This window comes from Temnothorax longispinosus, chromosome 1 (assembly GCF_030848805.1).
Source record: "Temnothorax longispinosus isolate EJ_2023e chromosome 1, Tlon_JGU_v1, whole genome shotgun sequence".
Classification (NCBI taxonomy): Eukaryota; Metazoa; Arthropoda; class Insecta; order Hymenoptera; family Formicidae; genus Temnothorax; species Temnothorax longispinosus.
Window position 1 is genome coordinate 12,851,021 of NC_092358.1, and position 25,682 is coordinate 12,876,702.

The 25,682-nt window shown below is 39.5% G+C and overlaps 3 protein-coding genes across 4 annotated transcripts in view; 2 read left to right on the forward strand and 1 right to left on the reverse strand.

Annotated features, from left to right (window-relative positions):
* LOC139809969 (integrin beta-nu) overlaps nucleotides 1-24,439 on the forward strand; it is a 44,051-nt gene extending 19,612 nt beyond the window's left edge. The window contains exons 1-11 of one of the 2 annotated variants that reach the window (XM_071773293.1): nucleotides 9,614-11,366; nucleotides 15,680-15,965; nucleotides 18,980-19,144; nucleotides 19,223-19,681; nucleotides 20,548-20,710; nucleotides 20,825-20,985; nucleotides 21,077-21,249; nucleotides 23,377-23,576; nucleotides 23,693-23,808; nucleotides 23,934-24,025; nucleotides 24,159-24,439. In XM_071773293.1, coding sequence (XP_071629394.1) covers nucleotides 15,708-15,965; nucleotides 18,980-19,144; nucleotides 19,223-19,681; nucleotides 20,548-20,710; nucleotides 20,825-20,985; nucleotides 21,077-21,249; nucleotides 23,377-23,576; nucleotides 23,693-23,808; nucleotides 23,934-24,025; nucleotides 24,159-24,303 — 1,932 coding nt within the window. In that variant the 5' untranslated portion in view covers nucleotides 9,614-11,366; nucleotides 15,680-15,707 and the 3' untranslated portion in view covers nucleotides 24,304-24,439. Of the gene's footprint in view, nucleotides 1-9,613; nucleotides 11,367-15,679; nucleotides 15,966-18,979; nucleotides 19,145-19,222; nucleotides 19,682-20,547; nucleotides 20,711-20,824; nucleotides 20,986-21,076; nucleotides 21,250-23,376; nucleotides 23,577-23,692; nucleotides 23,809-23,933; nucleotides 24,026-24,158 lie in introns of those variants that run through there. The other variant, XM_071773283.1, reaches the window with a different exon arrangement.
* On the forward strand, nucleotides 11,721-12,206 carry LOC139820618 (uncharacterized). Its single transcript, XM_071791020.1, has one exon. The coding sequence runs from the start codon at nucleotides 11,721-11,723 to the stop codon at nucleotides 12,204-12,206; it is 486 nt and encodes a 161-aa protein (XP_071647121.1).
* On the reverse strand, nucleotides 24,341-25,652 carry LOC139810033 (uncharacterized). The gene is made up of 3 exons (XM_071773378.1): nucleotides 25,172-25,652; nucleotides 24,976-25,063; nucleotides 24,341-24,876 (listed from the first exon to the last, which is right to left on the reverse strand). Exons 1-3 carry the CDS (start codon nucleotides 25,320-25,322, stop codon nucleotides 24,714-24,716), a joined length of 402 nt encoding a protein of 133 aa, XP_071629479.1. The 5' UTR covers nucleotides 25,323-25,652; the 3' UTR covers nucleotides 24,341-24,713.
* Nucleotides 25,653-25,682: the final 30 nt, after the last annotated feature.

Consider the following 25,682-nt stretch of genomic DNA (forward strand, 5'->3'; position numbering starts at 1 on the left):
CTTATATAATATATCAAAGTGTATGCGTGGACGGGAGGGCTTTGCTCCTCTGCATCCCCCCATGCATGTACTTTATAATTTCGCTTTATAACTTAGCATGTACTTTAAGTTGTAAAGCGAGATCCACGCTGCCTACCGGCGAGGTGGGTGCGGGAGGGGGGGGCCGAAGGCTCTCCTTGCACCTCCCGTGTGTGTGTGTGTGTGTGTGTGTGTGTGTGTGTGTGTGTGTGTGTGTGTGTGTGTGTGTGTGTGTGTGTGTGTGTGTACATAACATCTACAATTTAATATAGTCAGGATAGTCAGAGGATAAATTCCACGCATGTACTTAAACGAGTTTGTAAAGCGCGTCATGAACTGATGTGGCACCTCGTTTCGCGTGGAGTGTATGCGTGAATTATTTCGACATATATATTAGTTATTTATGCCTTCCAATACTCAAAATAGCTGTTAATTTTTCAAAATTTTTATTGTTAATAACTTTTTAACGAGAAGATAATAAATACTATTATAAAGATAACTAATTACTATTTATAATTCGTTATTTGTGCATTTACACATAAACATGACTATATGTTGGACTTAACAAATATTGAAAATACTGAGAAATCCATCGAGCGACATAAGACAAAAAATATTGGACACATACCAAAAAATTTAATCTGTACAGCTTACAAAATTGTTTAAAAACACAAAAATGGAAGCAATTACTTGCGTTAGACGAAGAAAGTTCTTTTAATGTTGAATTTGTCATTAAAAATAATGACACAAAAGCAGTTATTTTTATTGATAAATTTTTGAGTCAATCATGAATAAAATTCATAAACCACTTACAATCTTTGTGGATGGGACATTTGCAACGGTACCTTATATAACTAAAAAACAATAATTGTCAATTATGGACAATCCTAATTAGATATAATAATAGAGTAAGTAAAACAATTCATTAGTTCAGTCATCAATTAGTTCATTAAATTGCAAAAGGCACTCTATATTATATGTAAATGTATGAGTAAATTTAATTGTTCTACAATTTCAGACATTTCCGATTGTGTAATGGAAAATAGAAATACCGAAGATTACATAAAAGTCTTAAAATAATTAAATAAGAAATACTGTCCTTTTATTATCACGCATGCGTCAAAAAGGTTTGATTATTTTGTATTCGTGCGCGTATATTTTGAAAAAGGCTTCTTCTAATTAACAGATTACTACTTACGCAGTGCTAATAATCTACAAAAATTAATTTGTATCGCCTAGACATTTTCTTTAGTACCAACATTATCCCCTCTACTTTTATGGAAAATGTCGTCTAACCTTTTTTTAAAGTCGGTTAAAAATTCAGCATATTTCCATTTAATGTACCATCAATAAAGAAAGGATTAATGATTCGATTTTGTATAACACCACACCATATACATTAACGTTCCATGGACGTTGACGTTTTACTTGTCAAAGCCATCTTGGATTTTCAACGGACCAGTAGTGCATGTTTCTTCTATTTACTTGTCCACAGTTAGTGAAAGTCAAACTCGTTTGCAGATGTGGTATCAACATGATGGTTGTTTGTCCAGCTTATAATGCACGTGTCGCACGTGCAGTTTTACATACGAAATGTTTCCGGAACGCGTTGTATAGGAAGAGAAGGACACATCATCCCTGCATGTTCTTCTGATTTGAATCTATTGGAATATGATAGTTTACCATGTTTCACTCTAATTCACGCGAATCAGGAGACAGAAGTTCCTGTCTCCATACGGCAAGTGTCAGCGGAATGTAGATTGAGTGCGATCGAACGCGATCGAGCGCGACTGCGTACATATATCGTTCAGCGCCGTTCAGTCGTGATGTGGTCACTGTACCGCTCGCATGTGCCATATATATATACTGCTTATATTGTATTATACTTTTCTGTTCTATTAAAACTTCTTTTTTCACACGCAATCACGTACGCTTTATATCAAAACCCAACAAGTTATGGGCCCAGAGTGATTCGCGAAGTGGAGTTCAGTGAGTGAGAACAGTAAAGTGAGAATATCCTGCCACGTGTGTACGATCCCGCTCTTGTTCAACATGGCGGAAGAAATCCTTGGAAAAAGAATTACGAAGTTCAACGGGCTTCTCTGTATTTAAGTTCGAGATAACCCAACTCCTGATAGCACACGGCCGGGCTAGAAGATCTGATCGACGGATCACGATTGAGACCAACAGGCGAGCGAACAGTGGACGCAGTAAAGACATGGACAAAAGACAATGCCGAGGCCATGAGCTTGATATCGTCGTCCATGGAACAGACACAACTACAAGGCTTGATTACGTGTAGATCGAGATGTGGCAGAGTCTTGTAAGAACGTACGAGCAGAGATCTGCTTCGAGCAAATTGCTATTAATGCAGAGATACTACGAGTACAGAATGGGACCTAACGATTCCGTCGTGGAGCATGTGACGCACATTAAAAACTTGGTGAGCCAGTTACGAGATGTCGGACAGCAAATAGATGAAACCGACATCATGACCAAGATACTAGGCTCTTTGGCAAAGTATAACACGCTTGTAACGGCCTAGGACAGTGTTCCTCTTTCATATCAATTGGTCGGAAATCTACTTGAAAGATTAATTAAAGAAGAAAGCAGAATGGCCGGAGAAGACGAAATAGCAGGAGCACTAGCAACCGTAAGTCTCAACAAGAAGAAAGGAACGAAAAATCCAAGAAATCAAAAGAACAGAAAATCTAGAAACGACGAGAAACGATAAACAGTGCGTGCTAAACAGTGAGACCGTTCGAGAGCTCCTGACAAAGCGAATACAAAGACGCTCTGATCACCGATAGCGGCGCTTTGCGTCATATCACCTTCAGACGCGAGGGGTTGACTAACTTTAAGCCCATGGATGGCGACACCGTGTCGCTTGGTGACAACGGCCAGTGCGAAGTGCGTGGTGAAGGTGATCATGTACCTATACATTGAGAAGCTGGTAAACGGACAATGGATCAAAGCACGAATAAACAACGTGCTCTTCGTGCCTAGCTTGAGAAAGAATCTATTCTCGGTCGAAGTGTGCACTTTTTCTTCCTCATAGAGGGAGCTTTGTTTTCGTAAAAAACTCTTTTTTGTTTTTTTGAACGTGTTCAAAATGTTCTAAAACGTCGAAAAATTGCAATTTTAAAAAATGTCTGTATGTATGTATATGTGTGTGTATGTGTGTGTGCATGTGTGTATGTGCCCAACGAAATTTCTATAACTCTAGAATAATCAACCAAATCTTAACGAATTATATATGAAATTTTTTTTAAGTGGGGGAAATCTTCTAAAGACTCCCCGCCTCTCGGACTCGAGGCGGGGTTGTGCCGGATTTTACGGGCGCATATTGCACCGAGTTTCCCCGACGCGACGTCACCCATAGCCTACCGGCTAAAACCCCCACTTAGTTTCCTCCTGAGTGCTATGTAGGGGGAAGCCGGGAAACGCACTGATCCATCCGTGCTCCCCCCACACAAGCCCTTCACGGGCTCCCTCCCGGGGGTCCTTCCAGACTCCCCGTCCTAAGGGACAAAAGCTAATTAGGCGGACCAGAGGGAAACTAAACCCTGATCCGCCACCCCCATCTGGGGTTGCTGACCAGTCACGGAGTACCCGTAGGCAAAATCCGGTCAGGGCTAGCAGCGACGCGTGGCGGACCCGCGCCACGCGCCGCTCCCCAGGCGGTAGAGAGGAGGGAACAAACCGCAATCCTCCCGACGGCAAGCCATCGGGGAACGCCAGGGCAACCAGTCGGGCCTTCGGTTGTCGGGGAGCGCCCCAGCACCAGTCAGGCCCGCCATTAGGGGAAGCGGAGCCCTTCTTCTCACCGCGCCCTCCAGGGCAGAGAGTCCGAACCGGGGATCTGAGTCCCCAGCCCCGACTCCCAAAGGGACAGGGAAAGCACCCGTGACGAGGACCCCGTAGGGACCCCGCCCAAGCAACCTTCCGCCCCTCAATCCTGTCAGCCTAGATCTGGCCTCTTTGGGTCATCACCGGTCGACCGTGCGGACAATGAGGCCCCGAATACCGAGGTCCCAATGCCCGCCCCTCCCGTGCGGACTATTACCGCACACGAGGGAAAGGGGAAGCCACCGCCCGCGCGCTTGCGCGCGGATCCGGCGGCCCCTGTTCCCCCCCACTCTCTCTTATCTTTACGCACCCCACTCCCCTTAGTGGATGCTTGGCCGGCAACCCCGAGTCCGCACAGAGCAGACACCTCGGGGAAACCGCGTTGCAACCGCCGGCCCGATGGCCGCTTTTTCCGCAGCGATAGCATGCGGAACACGGTCCACCGGGGAGGTGCACCCAAGTCGGGCGTGCCCCAATTCTAGGCACCTATAGCACCTCAAGGGGCAAGGTCGTAATACCTCTACGCGAGCCCGAGCCCATCCGATCGCGATTCCTCCCGCATTTATTGCAGCATTTGCTGCCGCGACCGGACACCGAGCCCACACAGAGCCCATTCCCCGGGAAATCTACGGATGACTTCAACCCTGACCTCCCCAAGAGGTCATCCTCCAATCGAAGACAAGGCTCTGCCCACGTCTTCAGAAGTGGCTGAGTCATCCAGCCCCCCAACCCGCAACTCTACGGATTTGGAGGGCCGGGTGACCAGCACATCCCTCCCAGCAAAAACTTGCTTTAATCGGGCCGATAATCGGTCCGCCCTTCCTATACAATCGTCACCACGGACCTCCAATAAGAGGCCTTCAGTGGCGACCCTCCTCATGCGTAAGCCATTCTCCACGCCGAAGTCCGTCAGGGATACCTTCTTTCTGGCGGTCTTTATGACTTCTGCATACTCCGCCCGACCACCAGACGGGACAGTGAGAACCACTGCCGCCGTCCCCAGAGGGGCCGGAACACGCATACTCCCCCCTCCACGAGCACCGGTTTCTTTTTTTCGTACCGGCCGCCTTCCCGTCGAAAGTCCAGGGGGCTGACTCCCCTTCCCCCGTTTAACATTAGTCCCTTTCTTTCCCGCCCCCACTACCCCGGCATAAGTTGGGACAGTGATGGCAGGAACATCCCTCCTACTCGTCGGGAGGGGGGGCGACGCGGAATTGCCGCCCTCGCCCCCACCCCTGGCAACAGATCTCCTATTACCCGAGTCAGTCCCTCATCACGAGCAAGAGGAACTCTCCCGCTCTTTAGAGTATTTACCTCCTTCGTTAAAATCTCCATTTTGCGATCCAAGGCCGCAATCGCCCTTTCAACGTGACTACCTCCTTTGCCGATAACTACCACTTCTTCTTTAATAGGTTCCTCAGTTTGGACCTGGGCATCTTTTTGTTCCACCACAGGTCTGTCGATCTCCATTGGAGCCCCGGAGGAAAGAGGAGTGACGACGCCACCTGTCTCCATCTCCGCCTCCATGGATTTCACCCTCATCTCCATTTCTAGAACTTGCCTCTCGAAGGAAGCCTTCTGTTCTAGTATCTTTAGTTTTTCCCTCTCTAGTTCCTTCTCCATCTCCAGCCTCTTCCCAATAGTCGTCTCTCTCACTTCCACTGCCCTGTTGAGCCTATTGTTTAACTCCTTGATAACTTCTATCGCTAGCTTTCCATGTAGCCTATCCATCTCCATTCCCTCTTCCTCTTCGTACGGTTGGGTCAGGAGATTAATAAATTTCCCAGCCCTATGCAGTAATTCCTCCGCGTCAAACACCTTTATATGCTCCTCCAATTCAGCAGGCGTTAACAGCGCCCTCATTCTCCACTCTTTAGCCGCCTCGGGTTTTGTCTCCTTTAACTCAGATGATTTCTTCATCTTGGCAACAATGTTTGCCGATTTGATCTCCGAGTCAAACTTCCCGCTAGTATAAATCGCTTCCTCAATGTTTGAATGTATCGTACCGCCGCGTGCCCACGTGTTGGCAATAATATCGCCGAGCTCCTTCTCCCTCTCCTCATCCTTCCTCTGAGCCTGAGTATTCATGGCCTTCCCAGCTATCTTTTTGCCACCCTTTGGGGATTGCTGAGTGGCTTTCCTCTTTAATTTATGTGCGTCCCTCTTACTTTCCTCCATTCATTCCATGCAAATCCTATCCACCTCTTCCAGGTCTTCCGACCGCGATTGCAGCGTGCTGGAATTCCCTCCTCTTCCTTTTTTACCCTTCCCCTCATTACTCCCTCCATTACCCATCCCAAAAGGTTTATTTGTATTATTCATGAAATTAAACGTTCCACGACCCTTCTCAGCTCTGCCGGCCCGGGCGTGCTCTCACGGGCCGGCCTACAAGGAGTCGGCAGGGCCCCGAGTTCCCCCAAGGGGGAGGGCCGACTACACCGTTGCCTCGGGTATTGTCGCTAGATCCGCGCATCCGGGGCAGGTTCCTTGGTTTGCCCTTTACTCACCCACGGGCGAGGCCTATCGAGGAGTCGCCGCACCGTGGGCTTTCGGGGGTCCCCTACCTCCGACAGCAGGGGCATCGCAGAGGGCGCTGCGCGCCGCCACGCAGGGAGCCCCCCTCCGACGTTCGGGACGAAGGAGGATGCGACCCCTCCAAACGCCCCTCCCGCCGGGGAAACGCCTAAAGTTCGCCGCCCGTCGATCAGCTTTGGGTAGGGGGGACCCCCACCATGCCCCTCCCGCGCGCAAAGCGAGAGGCCAGAGCTCCGGCCGAGCGAACTTGATCCCGGTCCCCGGCCCCCCGCCGCCCGCGAGAGGACAGGGCACAGGGAACACAATCCCCCCAGCAGAGATCCCAGGTTTAGGTCTCTGCTACATAGCCTGTGGAGGGGATAGGCTGTGGAGGGGATAGGATCGCGTCACGTGACGCTGACGCACACAAGCCAAGCGCCCCGTGTACATGTGCGCTCAGCGCTCGGCCAGCCTCGGCCAGCTAGAGAGAGCAAACATGCTATGTTCTTTCTCTTTCTCTCTTGAACCGGCGCATCGTCAGCCTCGCAGACGAAATACGTATATTAGCGGCTTGACTGTCGCGTGGCTCTTTCTAGATGCGATCAGATGCGATACACTATCATATCGCTTAATGATTTTACAATTTAAAAGTTAAAATTATTAATTAATTAAATTACAATTTCTTGTGTATATAAAAAGTATTAATTTAAAAACAAAACCGAGAACTTGAGTCAGTAAATAATTAACAATCAGCACAGGAGTTGTGTTCGACCAAACTGGCAATTTTATTATTCAAAAGACGCTACGTTTCGATCGCAAAATTCGATCCTTTTCAAGTGTGTATAACTCACAAATATTATTTAGTTAGACATAGTTGCCAAAATATTGAATACATTGAATACAAAACTCGTGGACGACAAAACTAGATCTATTGCATATAGTGAGATCAGTTTTTTTGGAAATGTGGAACCACCTTTTTTCGATACCCCTCAAAACCAAGTCTTTCGGTATGTTTGTAAATAAAGCTGTGACATCTAAAGAGATGAGTATCTCATCGTCATTAATTTTTTTATTATTAATAAACTCAGCAAAGGCCCAGCTATCCTTGATGTGTGACTTAGGTTTTGGGATAGAGGAGTGCAAAATCTTTTGGAGGAGACTGGCTACATTATAAAGAGGGCTACCTAACGTTGAGACGATGATACGTAAGGGTAAACCAGCTTTATGCACTTTTGGTAGCCCGTAGGCCCTTGGAAGATTTCCGTTGGTACAATTCAGTTTTTGGTACATCTGATCACTGACGATGCCATTGTCATGCCAAGCTTTGACCAGTTCATTAATTTTAGTTGTAATCTTATTGATTGGATCTTTCGTTATTTTTTTAAGTAGTTTGGTCATTTAGCATTTCGGTCATTTGATTCGCATAAGAGTTCTTGTCTAAAATGACCGTTATTTGGCCTTTATCAGCTTTAGTGACAAGGACATCGTCATTATCACGTAGGAATTTTTTACAGATTGTAAATTCCTTTGTGAAATACCTATCGATGTGATTCATATGTTTATTAAAGCTAAGAAATTTGTGCAGTGAGTTGGTAATCAAACGACGTGTTTCATCAACTGCCTTATCCGGAATTTTGTGTGTTGAATTCAAAATTTTTTATAACATCCAGAGACGCACGCACGCGATCTTTCTTCTCACTTGGATTAATAGGCAGAGCGAAATTGTCACCCAAGCTTAAGAAATTTAACACGTTGCTTGGAATAGATTTCCCACTCACGTTAATTATCCATTTGCTGCGGTCAATGCTCAAAAACGAATTGTAAAAAGTATTTTGTTTAGTCATAATTCTATCAAATTTATTTTTTAATCTAAATCTAGTTTTATCGTCATGTCTATTGATTTTGTAAGTGTTATGCTGGGTCTACAATGCGAGTCACAAAGTCGTGAGTCGCAAGAATTGACCAATCACAGTCGAATTTGAGGAGAATAATCGACTGTGATTGGTCAATTCTTGCGACTCACGACTTTGCGACTCGCATTGTAGACCCAGCATTAGAGTTATAAAAATTAATGATTAGGTCGTTAGGTAAAATAGAAGCAAGTTTTTCTTCAATTTTTTGTGACATTGGATCGCAGAATTTTCAAATCACAGTTAATGTCTTTGATTTCAAGATTAAGTATATCTCTTTGGTAACGTTTATTGAGGCTGTTGAACTTGCGAATAGCATTATTGCTTCAAAAGGCGATGTTCAGTTTGAGGTTGTATATGTATATGTGGAGGTAGGAAGTCATCCCTTCTACATCGGATCAACGTGTTAAATTTCTTAAGCTTGGGTGACAATTTCGCTCTGCCTATTAATCCAAGTGGGAAGAAAGATTGCGTGCGTGCGTCCCTGGATGTTATAAAAAATTTTGAATTCAACACATACAAAATTCCGGATAAGGCAGTTGATGAAACACGTCGTTTGATTACCAACTCACTGCACAATATTCTTAGCCTTAATAAACATATGAATCACATCGATAGGTATTTCACAAAGGAATTTACAATCTGTAAAAAATTCCTACGTGATAATGACGATGTCCTTGTCACTAAGGACCGGTTGTTCCAACCTATTGGTAAGCTACCTGATAGTTAAATCACATGTCTATCTTTGTCCAATGTAAAGGATAAACAAAGACATACATATGATTTAACTATTAGGTAGTTTACCAACAGGCTGGAACAACCAGCCCTAAAGCTGATAAAGGCCAAATAACGGTCATTTTAGACAAGAACTCTTATGCGAATCAAATGACCGAAATGCTAAATAACCAAACTACTTATAAAAAATTAACGAAAGATCCAATCAATAAGATTACCAAAATTAATGAACTGGTCAAAGCTTGGCATGACAATGGCATCGTCAGTGATCAGATGTACCGAAAACTGAATTGTACCAACGGAAATCTTCCAAGGGCCTACGGGCTACCAAAAGTGCATAAAGCTGGCGCCGGTTCAAGAGAGAAAGAGAAAGAGCATAGCATGTTTGCTCTCTCTAGCTGGCCGAGGCTGGCCGAGCGCTGAGCGCACATGTACACGGGGCGCTTGGCTTGTGTGCGTCAGCGTCACGTGACGCGATCCTATCCCCTCCACAGCCTATCCCCTCCACAGGCTATGTAGCAGAGACCTAAACCTGGGATCTCTGCCCCCCAGTGGTCACAGTCGCCGACCGACGGGCTACCTAACGTGCCGCCGGCCCTAACCCGGAAACGTCGGAGTGTGCACTGCAAACGGGTATAAAGTTACGTTCGGTGACAGAAAAGTGACACTTATGCGAAAGGACAACGTCGAAGCAGTTGGTGTAAAGCGAGACAATAACATGTATCACATGCTCTTTAAAGTGATTGAGCAAGAAAGTACAGAAGTAAACATGTCAACTACAAGCCTGCGTGGGTGGCATGAAAGACTTGGACACTCAAACAAGCAGTTGATACAGAGTGTGGTGGTGGATACAGACAAGCTGTTGATGGAGTAAAGTTCTCGTGTAAAGATGATTTTTTCTGTGAGTCGTGCCAGTTCGGAAAAACGCACAAACTTGAGTTCAAGAATAATAGTGACAAACAGAACTGGAAACCGGGTGAATATGTTCATACCGATGTGTGCGGACCTTTTTCCGAAATATCGATTGGCGGCTCACGTTTCTACCTACTGTTCTTCGATGAAGCGAGCAACTATCGCGTAGTGTATTTTCTCAAACACAAATCGGACGTGTTTGACAGATTCAAAGACTATGAAAGAATGGTGACTAATAAGTTCGGACGTAACATAAAAGTGCTACGAGCAGACAATGGTCGCGAGTATTCCAACAGTGCAATGGCTAGTTATCTAAAACTACGAGGTATTGTGTTAGAAAATACTGCACCGTACACCCTCGAACAAAACGGGAAGGCCGAACGCGAGAATAGAACAATTGTGGAAAGTACGCGAACTATGATACATGCAAAAGGACAAACAAAAAAGTTGTGGGCAGAAGCGTCAACACAGCGGTCTATATATTGAACCGTACCTTAATTGCAAAGAATAAGGTTGCTACTTCTTACGAACTGTGGTGCGGAAGAAAACCTAACCTATCACACGCCAAGACGTTTGGCACAGATGGCTACGTCCTTATAGACAAACAGTTCCGGAAGAAGATGGACAAGAAATAGAAGAAGTGCGTGTTGGTCGGATATCAAAGCGAATCCACCAACTACATATTGTACGATCCTGAAACCGGGAAGGTGATCGTCTCACGTAACGTGACTTTCAACGAGGTCTCATCGTCGACGTCTTCGTCAAGTATAAGCTCTGGAATTCGACTTTCTCTGGAAAAGAGTATTCATGACAGAGACAGCGAAAGCGAGACTTCAGATCAGCCAGATGAAAATACTGAAAAGTCTGTTATCATACTAGATGAAGACGCAACCGAGCAGAGCGACACCGAGACTCGAACTCCAACCCGCTTACTCAGAGAACGAAGTACTCTGAAGAAAACAAGAAGGTATGAGACAAATATAATACAATGTAATATACCTACCACGTTCCAGGATGCCACAACAGGACCTGAAGCAAGAGAATGGACTCGTGCCATAGAGGATGAGTTAGCAGCTCATAAAAAGAACAATACGTGGACGCTAGTACAAGAAAAGGCAAATTAACGTTGCATCGACTCAAAGTGGGTGTTCAAGGTATTACGAGATACAGATGGTTCCGTAAAAAGACATAAGGCGAGATTAGGTGCTCGAGGTTTTCAGCAAAAATACGGCACCGACTACATTAAAACTTTTGCTCCTGTAGTGAGATATGACTCGTTGCGAGTTATATTATATCTGGTGACTCACCTCGATCTGGAAATGTCGCAGTTCGATATTAAGACGGCCTTTCTCTATGGTGACTTGAAAGAAACAATCTACATGAAGATCCCTGAAGGCTTGGAGGTCAACGTTAGTGACAACGTGGTGTGTAAGTTAAATAAATCATTGTACGGGCTGAAACAAGCCCCGTTGTTGGAACACAAAATTCAGTAATTTTTTGAAACGCTTCAATTTTCATGCGAGTCAAGCGGATAAATGTATCTATGTCAGTGTAATATGCGGTTACAAGGTTTACTTAACGGTATTTGTTGACGATGGCCTTGTTGCAAGTAAATCAAAAAAGTCTATTAATTTAGTTCTCAAGTATCTAAAGCAATCTTTCAAAATTACAGTAGGTGATGCGAGTATGTTTGTTGGCGTTCAGATAAAAAGAGATCGCGCTGCAAAAACAATGTTTTTACATCAGAGTTCGTATGTTAAAGACATTATAAACAAATTCAAGATGACCGACGCGAAGAGTATAATAGTGTACCTACTGATCCAAATACTGCACTTAGTCAGGTCGAATCCGAAGAAAATAGCATCACGAATGTACCGTACCGAGAAGCCATATAGGGTCCTTAACGTTTCTCGCCTAGTTTCAAGGCCAGACATTAGTTACGCGGTCAATCTCGTGAGTAGATACTGTAATAAACACAATCACAGCCACTGGTTGGCCGTGAAAAGAATTTTCAAGTATTTAATCGGTACAGCCAACCATGACATATTGTACGAATGCGGTGGAAGTCAAGTAGATATGAACTTATGCGGTTATTCCGATGCGGATTTCGCCGGGGATGTGGACACGCGCAAGTCCACAACCGGGTATACGTTTTGCATAAACAATTCGTTAGTAACTTGGTCATCTCAACGTCAAAAATTAGTGTCGCTCAGTACTACTGAGTCGGAGTACGTGGCTGCTGCGACAGCCTGTAAAGAACCCAGATAGCCAAATGCTGTGAGTTTGCTGCCATGTTGCCAACAAGCAGCTTGTCGTTAATGCAACTAATTTTGACAAACTCGGGACAAGGTGAGACAGCATTATGCTTGTCGGGTTGAACTCATATGAATTATATTTCTATTAACAGCAAATTGATTGCAACGTGACAGTATTAATTTGTGAGGGATTTGTGACAAATTCATATTGTCAACACTTCGTTAGCAACGAGATACAATTAAAAAACTTTATATTAATAACATATACACAATAACGGATAGAAATCATTATATATGTGTTGTTGCCGTCATGTTTGGATCATGATGCTCAAGATGGAACGATGAATCATTTATTGCTGTCATGTTGCTACCATGTTGCAGACAACATAACGTACCAATATTGCGGACCGTTTGCTCTTGAAATTGCGTCAACTGATTGCATGTATAAGCAGTCATGTAGTTGTATTTGTAACGTGTTCTATTTCGATGTCAGCAAATTTACAGCAAATATATGAAAACACATGCAATGCATTAGTTTGCTCAATATGCTCTATCACGCTTGGCTATCTAGGAAGTCGTATGGCTCAGACAGCTGTTAACCGATCTAGGTTGTAATCCAAAGCATCCGACTACTTTGTTCGTGGATAACCAAAAGTACAATTCGTTTAATACGTAATCCTGAGTTCTATAAAAGAACGAAACACATTGATGTAAAGTTTCATTTTATTAGAGAAAAAGTTGAAAATGAACAAGTTGATGTAAAATATATTCCCACGTATGAACAGCTGTCTGATCTATTTATCGAAGGTTTAACCAAAAATCGTTTTGAGTATTTGTGTTGCAAACTTCCCAGCAAACGCAAAAGGATTAAAAAATATTAAAATTTTTTAATACCTTTGAAATCCTTTTTTGGCGGAATTAGATGAAATTAGATGGGATTCGAAATGAGATGGTCCAATCCCATGGAATCCAAAAAAGAAATTTTTAATTCCATCCAATCCTATGGAATCCGTAAAGGTTATGGAATTGCATTAGATGGTTTAGGAAACGTCTCGCGCCTCCGTTGTTCGTCGGTGAGCTATTGTGTATGCTTAAGAGCATTACACGCACTACTGCCGACGGGCAATTAGCCCGAAAATGAGACTTGTAAGATCTGTCAGGCCCCGTAGGGGGTCCCTTTACATAGCGGTCAAGATGAAACTTTTAACTCGAGAAGATGCCCCGGCGATGCGACGCCTAGCGGCGTTGACGCGAACTGCCGGTAATGCAGATACCGCGCGGGCGTGTACTATTGGTGGCGCGTACCGCCACAGAGTTCATCAACACGGACACTTTTCAATCCCTATCCTGGCATTCAATGGTATTCATTTTATTGTCAGAATAGACGGAATTCAATGGAATTCAATATGGAAATTTTTAATTCCTAGTTTGGCATTCAATGGTATTCATTTCGTTAACGAAATCAATGGTATTCAATGGAATTCATCACGAAACTTTCCAATCCCTAACCTGGCATTCAGTGATATAATATTTTTGTGTCGGAATTGGATGGAATTCAAAAAAGACAAATTCTTTCCAAAATAAGAAATTCCATGATATTGAAACTATTTCAATCCCTTTTTGGGACAGAATGGAATTCGGAAAGTCCTTAATTGAATTCCTGGCAATCCCGTTTTAATTATTTTCAATCTTTTTTCGTTTGCTGGGTTAATATTCTTGATTGAAGCATGCAAACGGTGGAAGTATTGGAATATGATAGTTTACCATGCTTCACTCTAATTCACGCGAATCAGAAGACAGAAGTTCCTGTCTTCATACGGCAGGTGTTAGCAGAATGCAGATTGAGCGCGATCGAGCGCGACTGCGTACATATATCGTTCAGCGCCGTTCAGACGTGATACTGGTCACTGTACCGCTCGCATGTGCCATATATATATATATATATATATATATATATATATATATACAGGGTGTCCGAAAAATTGCCTACTCCACTTCGGGAGGTGATTCGGGACCCAAAAACAAGCAAAAAAGTTCATACAAACATAGGTCCGGAAATGAGCCGTTTCCGAGTTATAGCCACTTTTATGTTCAAAAATCGTAATTTAGAATCCGCTTGGCATCCTTCTTTCTTAATTATTTCTTAAATTAAAAATTTTTATTTTTAAATATTTTTAATTTTTTTAATTTTAATTTTTTTATTTTTTTTTCAATTTTTCAATATTTGTAAATACGATTACATTATTTTTAAAAGAAATCAGTTGTTTTCACGGCTACTTGAAATCAGTTGTTTTCACGGCTATTCAAAATCAGTTGTTTTCACGGCTACTTGAAATCAGTTGTTTTCACGCCTATTCAAAATCAGTAAGTAAATCACGGCTTTTCAATAAGTTTCAAATTATTATTTAACAACACCTTACTTTTAGGTTGTATCTAATCTTTCCGTATTCATCAATGGATCGTTTAAGTTTTAATGAATTAGCTGATATGCATCTTATGTATGGTCTTGCTCAAAGTAATGCTGCCGAGGCAAGAAGATTATACATCCAGTCTTTTCCAAATCGAGATGTACCGGGAATAGCGTCTTTTTGAAATGTAGACAGAAACTTGAGAGAATTTGGTAATTGTAATTAAAAAAAATTAAAAATAAAAATTTACGATTTTTGAACATAAAAGTGGCTTATAACTCGGAAACGGCTCATTTCCGGACCTATGTTTGTATAAACTTTTTTGCTTGTTTTTGGGTCCCGAATCACCTCCCGAAGTGGAGTAGGCGATTTTTCGGACACCCTGTATATACTGCTTATATTGTATTATTTTTCTATTCTATTAAAACTTCTTTTTTTACACGCAATCACGTACTCTTATATCAAAACCCAACAGAATCCTTTAAATTTTTTTATGGGGAATGTTAAAAAACATTGTTTACAATAATATGTATCCACGCAGGAGAACACGAGGCAGCACATTTTGGATGCTTGTGCGAATATAACTTCAGAACAGATAGAAAGGGCAAGAGCATCATTTGTGTATCCGGTGTATCGTATTACAAAATGTATTGAAGTCGGAGGACATCATTTTGAAAACTTTCTTCAATAAATTTTTGTGTTGAAAACAGCATAAATGTTTGATTTTTTTATTTTCTTTAAACATACGTAATTTTCAAGGTCATTTAAAGGTTATGTTGTCATAGGTTATTAAACTTTTCTCGATATAAGCTATAAAATCACGCAATCAAAAACATGTAATACCATTTAAAAATATTATCTTGATCTTCAAATCTTTGAAAAAAATAACTTTGAAAAAAACTTTTTTTGTCATTGTAATTGCGCCCCCTCGAATGGTGCAATTTTCCCTTTAGACATTTTTTTGTATCATCAAAAACAAATGAGATATTGAGATGATCGATTTACGTGGACCACCCTGTATGTATATGTATAAGTATGTATACTTTCATAATTTTATTTGATCACATTGTTTAATTAGAAATTATCCATTGGATCTCTATTATCTCATGGATCTCACGTGGTCGATGAAGGATGATAAGGAAACTTTGGTAGGATTAGGCTGGAAGATGGCCAACACCCTCGGTACATTTACCACGAATTTTCGTCTCGGTTTTGGAAGCTATGCTGATAAGCCTCTGATGCCATACATCTTTCCAAAACACGAGGAAAATCCGTGTAAAAGCGAGAACGCCGTCTGCAAGCCGCTGTATTCCTTCTGGCATCATTTAGAACTCACTGACAACATACCAAGATTCATTCATGAAGTATGTCTTTTTTACATAAATTCTATACATATTTTTATACTAAAGTATTGTTTACCCACACAGCAAAATATATCTGAGATATAGCTAGCCCTATTCACTCCAACGTTTTTTCCGCCCCTTTAATCCTCCAACCATGCACTTTCAAGTCAGACGTGTTTTTCAAAATGTTAATAGCTTTTAAAAATTCCCCAAAAATTATTATAATATCTTTGTACCTTCGACTAAAAATCAATGTAAAGAAAATTTGGAAATCATTTATTTAAATATTTTTTTACAACAATTATATGTTGACAAACACACGTTACGACTCGTTTTACTTAAAAAATCATAACTCACGAACAAATTGACGAAGCTTAATGAACCAAAACGCAAATTAAAGCTAAAAGTAGTGCAAATGAGAAAAAAATGAGATAATTATTAAATAAATAGGAATATTTAATTTTGTCGCCGCAAATTTGGTAATTTTTAAATGGTACAGAAGGACTTTAAGGACTTAAAGAATGCTAGAAAAAGAATTTTTGAATAAGAAAAGGCGAATTTGAAGTGTGACAGATATTTTTTATGTAAAAAAATTAATTTTTTTTAAATAATCGTAGCTTCTCCCCACCTCTTCCACCTGCCTCTGAGCCATAATAGACCTCTGTGGAATGTTAAATTTTTTTTTTAACGACAAAAATATTTTAAATACGATTAAATTATACACAAAAATTTTATCGAAAAAAAATGCTCATTTACCTTTCACACAACACTGACGTAATCCTCCAACCATGCACTTTCGTGTCCCACCGAGATTTTGATTGTTCGCCGTTTCGAGAGTAAATGAGCTAGGACTTTGAAATTTTTACCTGAGGTTCCTTGCCACAATAACTTTTTTCCGGCGTGAAGGGGATTCTCCCACGATCATTTGTTTTCCGGAACAAACGACTGTTAGAAATTCGTGGGACACGAAAGGCATGGTTGGAGCGAATAGGGCTAGATATCTTTATGCCTACAATTTTAAGTCAAATCTGAGATATCTTATTTTCAGATATTTACAGAATATCTACAGGACATCATTACTCGATATCACATATCTTTGAAAAAGACATCTCTGCAACATTTGCATTCGAATATATGATCGATTCATAGTTATAGCTCTTATATCTTATAAAGATCAACTCAAGTTTATTCGTAGTCAATAAAACAATCCTAGAGGACTTTGACGCCGTATCGATTCGTCCCGGCAAAAGCCACACGCGCCGGAGGTAACGACCGCGGCGCGAAAGCAACTCGCCGCGAGGGGACTTATGCTAGACTCCATAGACGCGGAAACGCCGTGCGGTAGAGTGCATTGACCAATCAGAAGGCTGCCGCAAGTCGCCTGCGGCAAAATCAAAATTTGTGATTGGTCAACGCACTCTGCCGCATGGCGTTTCCGCGTCTATGGAGTCTTAGCATTAGAAAACTTTTGCTGGGGCTACGTCGGAGGTAACGACCGTGGCGCGAAATCAACATGCCGCGAGGGGACTTAGGCCGGTATTCATAGTCGGTTCTTATTTTAAGACCGGCTTAAGTAATGTCTTAAGATGCTAATACGGCTTTGTGATTGGTTAATGACATCTTAAGATTGTACTTAAGACGATCTTAAATATAAGAACCGACTATGAATATCGGCCTTAGAAAATTTTTGCTCGGGCGAGCGCTAGTAACATGTGCTGCCGCGACGCGGTTCCATGCGCCAGTACCTTCTTGTAAGCAAAAATCCTTACGCACTAGGATAAAAGGCGAACCTGTGAGATACTTGGCTCTAATATTTTTCGTGATACCTCCGAGATATCATACAGTGCAGAGATGGCAAAATGCAAAATATTGGAATAGTATCAAAGCATAATTTTGAATTTATTGCGAATTCTTATGAAAAGAACTTCTTTTATATTTGAAGGACTCAGAATTGGTGACATAAAAATAAATTTCTTATGAACGCTTAAGAATCATTTTAGAAGAGAGAATAAATACGGAAAAAGAATTAATTTCTTAATCGAAAGTTAAAAAAAAAAATTCTTTTCTTCTTGCTATTTGGGTTGTATGTAACATATCTGCTTTTAAATGAGGCATAGATATCCGACATACATGCAGAATCAGATATCATATCTGAGATAAAATTATCGTGGCTTTTTATAATCTTGGAGATGTCTGAGATATTCTCATGATATCTTGCGCAATCAGATATTCCGTCCTTCAGATATCTTCTAGATATTTTGGTGATATATTTTGCTGTGTGGGTAATAATAAGTGGAACATATATAGAGATAGTAAAATATAAAAATATGACATAAATGATTAAAACAGATAAATATGCAAAAATATATTGAGTAAAATCTGTTTATTATTGAATTCTTTAATTTAAATCAAAATAATATTATTAAAATTAATTATTAGCGATTTATGAGACCTAGACATTAAATTATTGGAAATTATATAACAAAAATCTCGAATTGTTTTAAATATTATATATGTAAAACCGAGAAATATTTTTAAGTCGAGAAAGGACAGAAAGTGTCGTCCGTAATAAATGTGTGTGTGTGTGTGTGTGCGTGCGTGCGTGCGTGCGTGCGTGAGTGCGCGCGCGTGCGTGTGCGTGCGGGCGCGTGTGCTTGTGAGTGCGCATGCGCGTGTGCGTGTACGTGCGCGTGCGCGTGTGCGTGCGCGTGTGCGTGAGCGTGCGCGTGTGCGTGAGCGTGCGCGTGTGCGTGCGCGTGCGCGTGCGCGTGTGCGTGTGCGTGTGCGTATGCGTGTGCGTGTGCGTGTGCGTGTGTGTGTGTGTGTGTGTGTGTGTGTGTGTGTTTGATTTAAGATATTTTTTATAATACTTTTTATATTATTATTTTAAAATTTATCCTGTAATTTGTGTACATACGTTATAAGTAATAACAATTTTATTTTAAAATATATAAACAAATTTTTACAAAGAACTTTCGAAAAAAAGAAGAAATTTGAACGTCCATCACTATGAATGACATATACACGAGTTATAGGTGAATTATAGTTCGGTGACCGGTAACGTCGATAATCTGGAGGGTGGTCTCGACGGGGTTGTGCAGGTGATCGTTTGTGATCGACAAGTTGGTTGGGCTCATCAAGCGCGGAAGCTGATGCTAGTAGCGACCGATGGACTTTTGCATTTCGCTGGCGAAGGAAAGGTAAGAAGAGAAGAGGAAAAAAAGAAGAGTTTTGAAGTTGTCAAAATGATATAAAATCGAATATTTTCTATGTAATAGCTAGGAGGTGTAGTGGAACGTCAAGACTTTCAGTGTCACATCGATGAACGTGGACAGTATTCCTTGGCGAAGAAATACGATTATCCCTCTCTAGCGGAGGTGTCTCGATTGTTGCATGAGCGCAAAGTCAATCTGATCTTTGCCGTGACGGAAGATCGCCGTCACGAATACGAATTAATCGCCGACTTGCTGAAGCAGCAGGCTAGGGTCGCCACTCTCACACGTAACAGCTCCAACATCCTCGAGATCATCGAGAGTGCTTACCACGAGATAGTGAGTAAAGTGGTGTTGCGCGACAATGCGACCGGTCCGTTGCATCTTAGCTACCTCTCCGCGTGTGGAAGCGATACGAGTGTGGAATCGAATACGTCCGAGTGCGACGGTATACAGGAGGGTCAGGTGTACGAGTTCAAAGTCGTCATATCGACTGACGAGTGTCCGAGAAATGAAAGTCTCTGGGTGAGCTGTGTTTGTATAATGCGAATTACTTTTCTAGATCTGATTCTGTTTAATTTCATTAAATAAGAAAATTCAAAAAACACCAAATCTTATGAAAATTATACATTTCTATATAAAAAAAGGACCTCTTGATGACAAAGAATTTTTAATTTATGTTTTAAAAAAATAAATGTATAACATTTTAAAAACATATAGATATTATTCGCGAGGCAAAACTTGGCGTTTTTTTAAAATATGAAGTTTATACAACTTTTCTGTTACAAAATTAAAAAAAAGGAGAAATGCAAAGAAAAAGATAATAGTTATCCCTTGTAGCCTTTCAAAGATGAATACGATTTTGGCCTTAGACTTTCTATTGCGTCATAATTTTGGGAAATTTGAAGTAAAATTTGCAGAAAAAGACTATTTTATGAAGGAAAAATTTTATTTAATTGAAAATTGAATTTATTGTCAAAATTTTTAACTCATAAAAAATTCTCGTGAACTTTCTCGCGACGTAGTAGGCGCAATATTTGATCACGGAAATCTTATCAAGCTCAACCTTCATTTAGATTTCTCCTGAGAATTAAAAGCTTAGTGTATTACTTTATTTTGAGCAGAATAAAACGTTTCTCTGGCACGTGCATACCGAATTATGTTGAAATATCTCGTTTTTTTTACAAATCTATTTTCAAAATTTTAAAAATAAATATAGCAAGTAATTTTTGAGACTAAAATTATATTAAACGTAAGAAATTATTCTTCTCTTTGAGTTTCTTTTATTAAATTGTTTTATATTAATCGTTTGTCCGAAGGACGAGGAGATCGATAGTGTTAATACGAGATATTTCACATAAATGTCTTATACTCGGCTTATCACGTTTCAGAGACAAACGGTGGTGATTGAGGACGCGTTAGCGTCTGAGGCGTCCGAAGTGCGAATTGAGGTAGAACTTTTGTGCGGTTGTGATTGCAAGAACGTAGAAAGTTCGTACTGCGAGCACGGGGTCAACGAGTGCGGTATATGCAAATGCGACTTTGGCTGGTCTGGTAGGAGCACGTAACATTGTCTTTCTTTTTGCGCATTTTTATCCGGAAGTATATCTTTGTCACGTCTCGGATATACTTGCACATATGTTAATCGCGTGAAACTCTCTTTTACAGGAGATACCTGCGACTGCGATGAGAGTTTCTCGATAGAGAATAGGCTGCAATGCACCAACGGCGAGGAGATTTGCTCAAACAGAGGTGAATGCATTTGCGGTGTTTGCAGCTGCGACAAGGGATACAATGGGCGCTTTTGCGAATGTTCCCCTTGCGACAAAGTATGAAAAGTATTATTAAATGACAAAAAATTAATAAAATTACAAAGAGTTATTAGCATAATTGGTCGATTACAAAAATCGAATTTGATAGACCGACGGGATCGAATGTGGCGGTCGTGGTATATGCAATTGTGGTGTTTGCAACTGCTTGGATGGATGGAAGGGCAGCGGTTGTCAATGTCTGTCTGGTAACGAACTTTGCATTGCTCCTGGCAGCAAAGAAGTATGCGCCGGTCACGGATACTGTGATTGCGGACAATGCCGGTTCGTATAATAGATACACATCTCTCTTACGCGTAAAGTAATTTATATAATATTTCAATAGATGTATTGATGATTGAATAACTCGAAAACAAAGTACTCTTGAGAAAAATGTTTTAAACAAAAGTTGATTTTGAGGGTTACGTAAAATCATGACTTTAGTTTAATCTTGACTGACATTTTCAAAGTCATAACATTATCAAAATTATCTACATTTTTTAAAATAAAACCATGAAAATTTTGTGACGTAAATCGATTTCCCTAGATATTTTGAATGTAAGTATTAATTAAGGCGACGTTAATCTAGAAATTATAATAGTTTATGAGATATTATGTTTTATTATTTCATTATACTTATTTATTTCATACTTTGATATACATATAACATGTGTGTGTGAAATGTCTCGCAAAATATTAATTTGCGATGACTATAATATTTTATACATAAAATAATGACATGACTCGGTTAATGTAAAGAAAGTATATAATTGTAATAAAAGAATAATTTATAATTTGCAACATATAATTGCAAATTGTATTTTTTTAAAGCATAAACATTGTAGTTCTATTATTCACTGTTGCGTATAGAACAGAGCGTTTTAATATACTACTTTAAAACTTTTAGTTGCAAATTATATATATTTTCTCTTAAATGCAGTTTTGTATTTTTTGTGCCAATCGATTTATTTTCTTATTCGGTGCATAAAATTATTAAAATACCGTTGAAAAAGAAATATTTCGAAAATATTTCATATTTTATGTTCAAATATGTCAGAACAAAATACGAAACTTTACTTTTATGTACTTTATATACAAAATACTTTTATATACAAAATGACTAAATGGGAGAGAGATTTTAATATAAAAAGACCGATTAGCTTTATTTAACAAAATATCATCGATGTTACTTGAAAAAGATGTCATACACTGTTGGAAAATTTTTGTAGTTTTGTTAAAAAAGGTCCTTGTTAAAATTTTCGTGTAAAATAATCAATACATACATGTATAGATTTAACATGTGCCTGCTATGTTAATTAAACTTAACAAATTTAAAATGTAAAATTATTAAAATAATTTAAAAAATATGTTAAATAAAATAGTATGAGGACCTTCGAAATTAAAATAAGAGAAGTGGAGGCTATAAGGGTCAGACGCAGATCTCAGTGCGTAATGTCAGAAATAACTGATTTATTGGTCGTTGTGATTTATATCGATCCATCGATACATCGATGTAAATCACAACGACCAATAAATCAGTTATTTCTGACATTTCGCACGGAGATCTGCGTCCGACCCTTATAGCCTTCTCTTAAATATGTTAAAGTCACACAATTTGAACGTATTTATTAAATATGCTAAAATTTACAGAAAAAGAATGTTGATTTTACTCTATAACAGAAGTAGGAATAAAAATTTCAGAAAAAGAGTATTGATTTTATCTTACAATCTTAACTTCAACATAAAAGTTATGTTAATTGTACACATAATTAACCTTAAATTACGATCAGAATTACATTTCCTTTCTGTTGAAATATTTTAACATAATATCGGTGTTACCATTTAACACATCCATATTATATTAAATTAACACAAAAATTTGAGTGGACCGTTTGGGACATGTAATTTATGTTATATTTAACACAAATTTTCCAACAGTGTAATTTCTTTTACATCCATTATATTTTTCTAGAGTCAGACTGAAATAAAAAACCGAAACTTTCACGGAAATCTTACAATTAGAAAGGCCATATGTATACGCGTGCGCATATACACTATATACCTTTTCTTTATAAATATCATAATTTAATTACTAAAATAATAATTGCACATATTATCATAATTAATCCTACTATTATACAATCCTATTATCACAACCTGTGCTATAGTATAAGTAAGTATAGCATAAAGTAAATTTCGGTTTTCGGTTTCGGTCGGACTCTATATTTTTCCTCTGAAATTGTAACCCACAAATACAATTTTTATAAATATATATATATATATATATATATATATATATATATTTATAATATATATATATATATATATATAAAAGAAAAAAGTATATTTGATATATGTTAAAACGGTTTAATTTTAGATAGTATGGTTTTATTAAAAAGCGCGTATTTATAGATGCAACGAGACAGCTGCTGATGGTTTATACTATCGAGGTACATATTGCGAATCGTCTGCAAGCGCAGGTGGCAGTGGACTTTGCATCCTCTACAACTCTTGCGTGAACGTCACGGTCGAATATCCGGAGAAAGCGGAAGAACTATGTCAGACCAATACGACTCTTTACAAAACCGAGCGAGTGGACACGGTGGATATAGGTATACGCGCGATTTACGCTTGACGCAACCTACTTGTTCTCTTTTCATATCGACGTCAAATATTTAAGCAGACATTTTACGAGTGTTTTCGAGAAACATTTAAAAGTATCTTTAAGCAGATGACGAGCACTACTGTTTCGTGAGGACGGTACAAGATAGAACTGTCTGCAACATACCTTACATATACGAATTTCAACCGGATAAAACGGTTATTTTGAGAATCGCCGACAAGGTACAGCGCAAATATAATAGACCTATAAATCTAATTATTATTAACTTATAAACTATATATAGTATTTAATCGTAAAATATAATAAAATTTCCCTTATGAATCTCTAATTTTCCTGAATCTTATAGACTTGCCGCACGCTGATGCACGCCGCGTTCATTCCGGGAATCGTCTTCGGCGCCGTATTGCTACTCGGGATTACAGGCTTATTAATATGGAAGTAAGTAACCGCTTTCTCACAAAAAACCGTTTAAAATAGTCATTGTTTAAAATAGAGCTATAAAAAGTTGTGTCGGATATTAATTATACGTATAATATATGCTATAAGCGTAAAACGAATTCTTTCATCGTAGGTCTTGGACTTCGATGCAAGATCGTAGAGAATACGCGAAATTTGAGCAGGAACGACAAAAGACGGTTTACGCTTTAGACGAGAATCCGCTTTTCCGTCCAGCCACTACTCGCTTTAGAGTGCCTTCCATGTACAAGGACGATTGAAAATAATAACTATTATGCGTAAAAGCAAACGCGTATATTATAATTGTTAATGGTTTATTTCGCTGTTGTTGTAAATATAACAGTCATATGTTTAGAATTTGTAAATACATCTAATAAAAAGTGTGCCATAAGTTAATTTTTACTTAACATTTCATATAATAATTGCGCGATTATAATTGTGATTTACATTAACTTCATCAACGTCGAACAGAGGAAGAGGAGTTTTCTTCCGAAGATTCTCTATATATTTCGTTCCAAAACTGATTAGCAGTTGTAAACGTAACATGCTGTATATAAATGACAAGAGTTCTTTTAACATAACTACAAATCTATGTAAAAAAAACTGTAATATTTTCGTCGATTCATAATTTTGTGCTTATACAAACGTTATCTGAAATCAGTGTAGTTGTCTATTTATATCCAAGCGGTTCCTTATAAACAATGTCTGAGATGGGCTTATTTCGGGACCATACCGACGTCAATGAGGACCCATCCGGAAAAATATATGTTCCTGTACCATTCATCATTCCATTCGCGTCAACATTCCCCTTATAGCGTGCATTATTATTGTATCTTGTAAAAAAATAGACATTATTACCATATATACGCTTTTTTAGAATTGTTATGAGAATCACATTCTGTTATGTCAAAACGATTCATTAAATTAGTCACCGAATGTAAAATTTATCGCTGCCAAATTTATCGTCACACCATTTACCGTCGTACACGTCGAAATTATCAGTTTTGTACACTCCCTCGTCTAAAAATCGCGATATCAAATATGGATATATATATCAGTGCGTGACTCACTGAGCCAGATAAAAAAATATTGGTAATCGCATAATCGCTAAATATACGAAATGTTAACCTTGTTTAACTAAGGTGCGTCTGTCAACGTTTACTTGATATTTTCCCTCGTAGCTGTCTCCGTTTTTAAAAGTAAATCTCGCAGTGCCGATTCCTACGTTCAAATTTTTGCTGTCAGTTGGTTTGGAGGTTTTCGAACTATTTCGTTTCATATTGAAGAACTTTTTGTTTTTTTCTTCTATTTCTTTAATCTTCCGTGCAGAAACTTCTTTCGAGGATTATACATGTTAAAAACTTTTTATTACGTCAAATACGCACAAGTATAATTTAACTCTCACTTTAAGAATCATTACATGATAACTGCGAGAAGTGAAAAGCTTTCGGCGTGTCGCGAAGCAGAAAGTAACGAAGTCGCAGTGAAAGTTAGTCTTTTCGTGTTATTAATCGCGTTTACGCACGAGAAACGATGCTACGTATTACGCCCGAAGAATTGCACGATTTCTAAGAAAATGATCGAATCCTTTCTTTTAAATCATTTAACCAATCGCTATATGATACCGTAATGAAAGCAA

Excerpts from the sequence above, each read along its gene's own strand:
- LOC139820618 (XM_071791020.1), top strand. The coding sequence starts at position 11,721 with ATGACCGACGCGAAGAGTATAATAGTGTACCTACTGATCCAAATACTG.
- LOC139810033 (XM_071773378.1), bottom strand. The coding sequence starts at position 25,322 with ATGAAACGAAATAGTTCGAAAACCTCCAAACCAACTGACAGCAAAAAT. Across the intron at positions 25,064-25,171 it reads ACGCACCTTAGTTAAACAAG|ACGAGGGAGTGTACAAAACT; the intron begins GTTAACATTTCG and ends CGCGATTTTTAG. Across the intron at positions 24,877-24,975 it reads AGCGATAAATTTTACATTCG|ATACAATAATAATGCACGCT; the intron begins GTGACTAATTTA and ends TTTTTTTACAAG.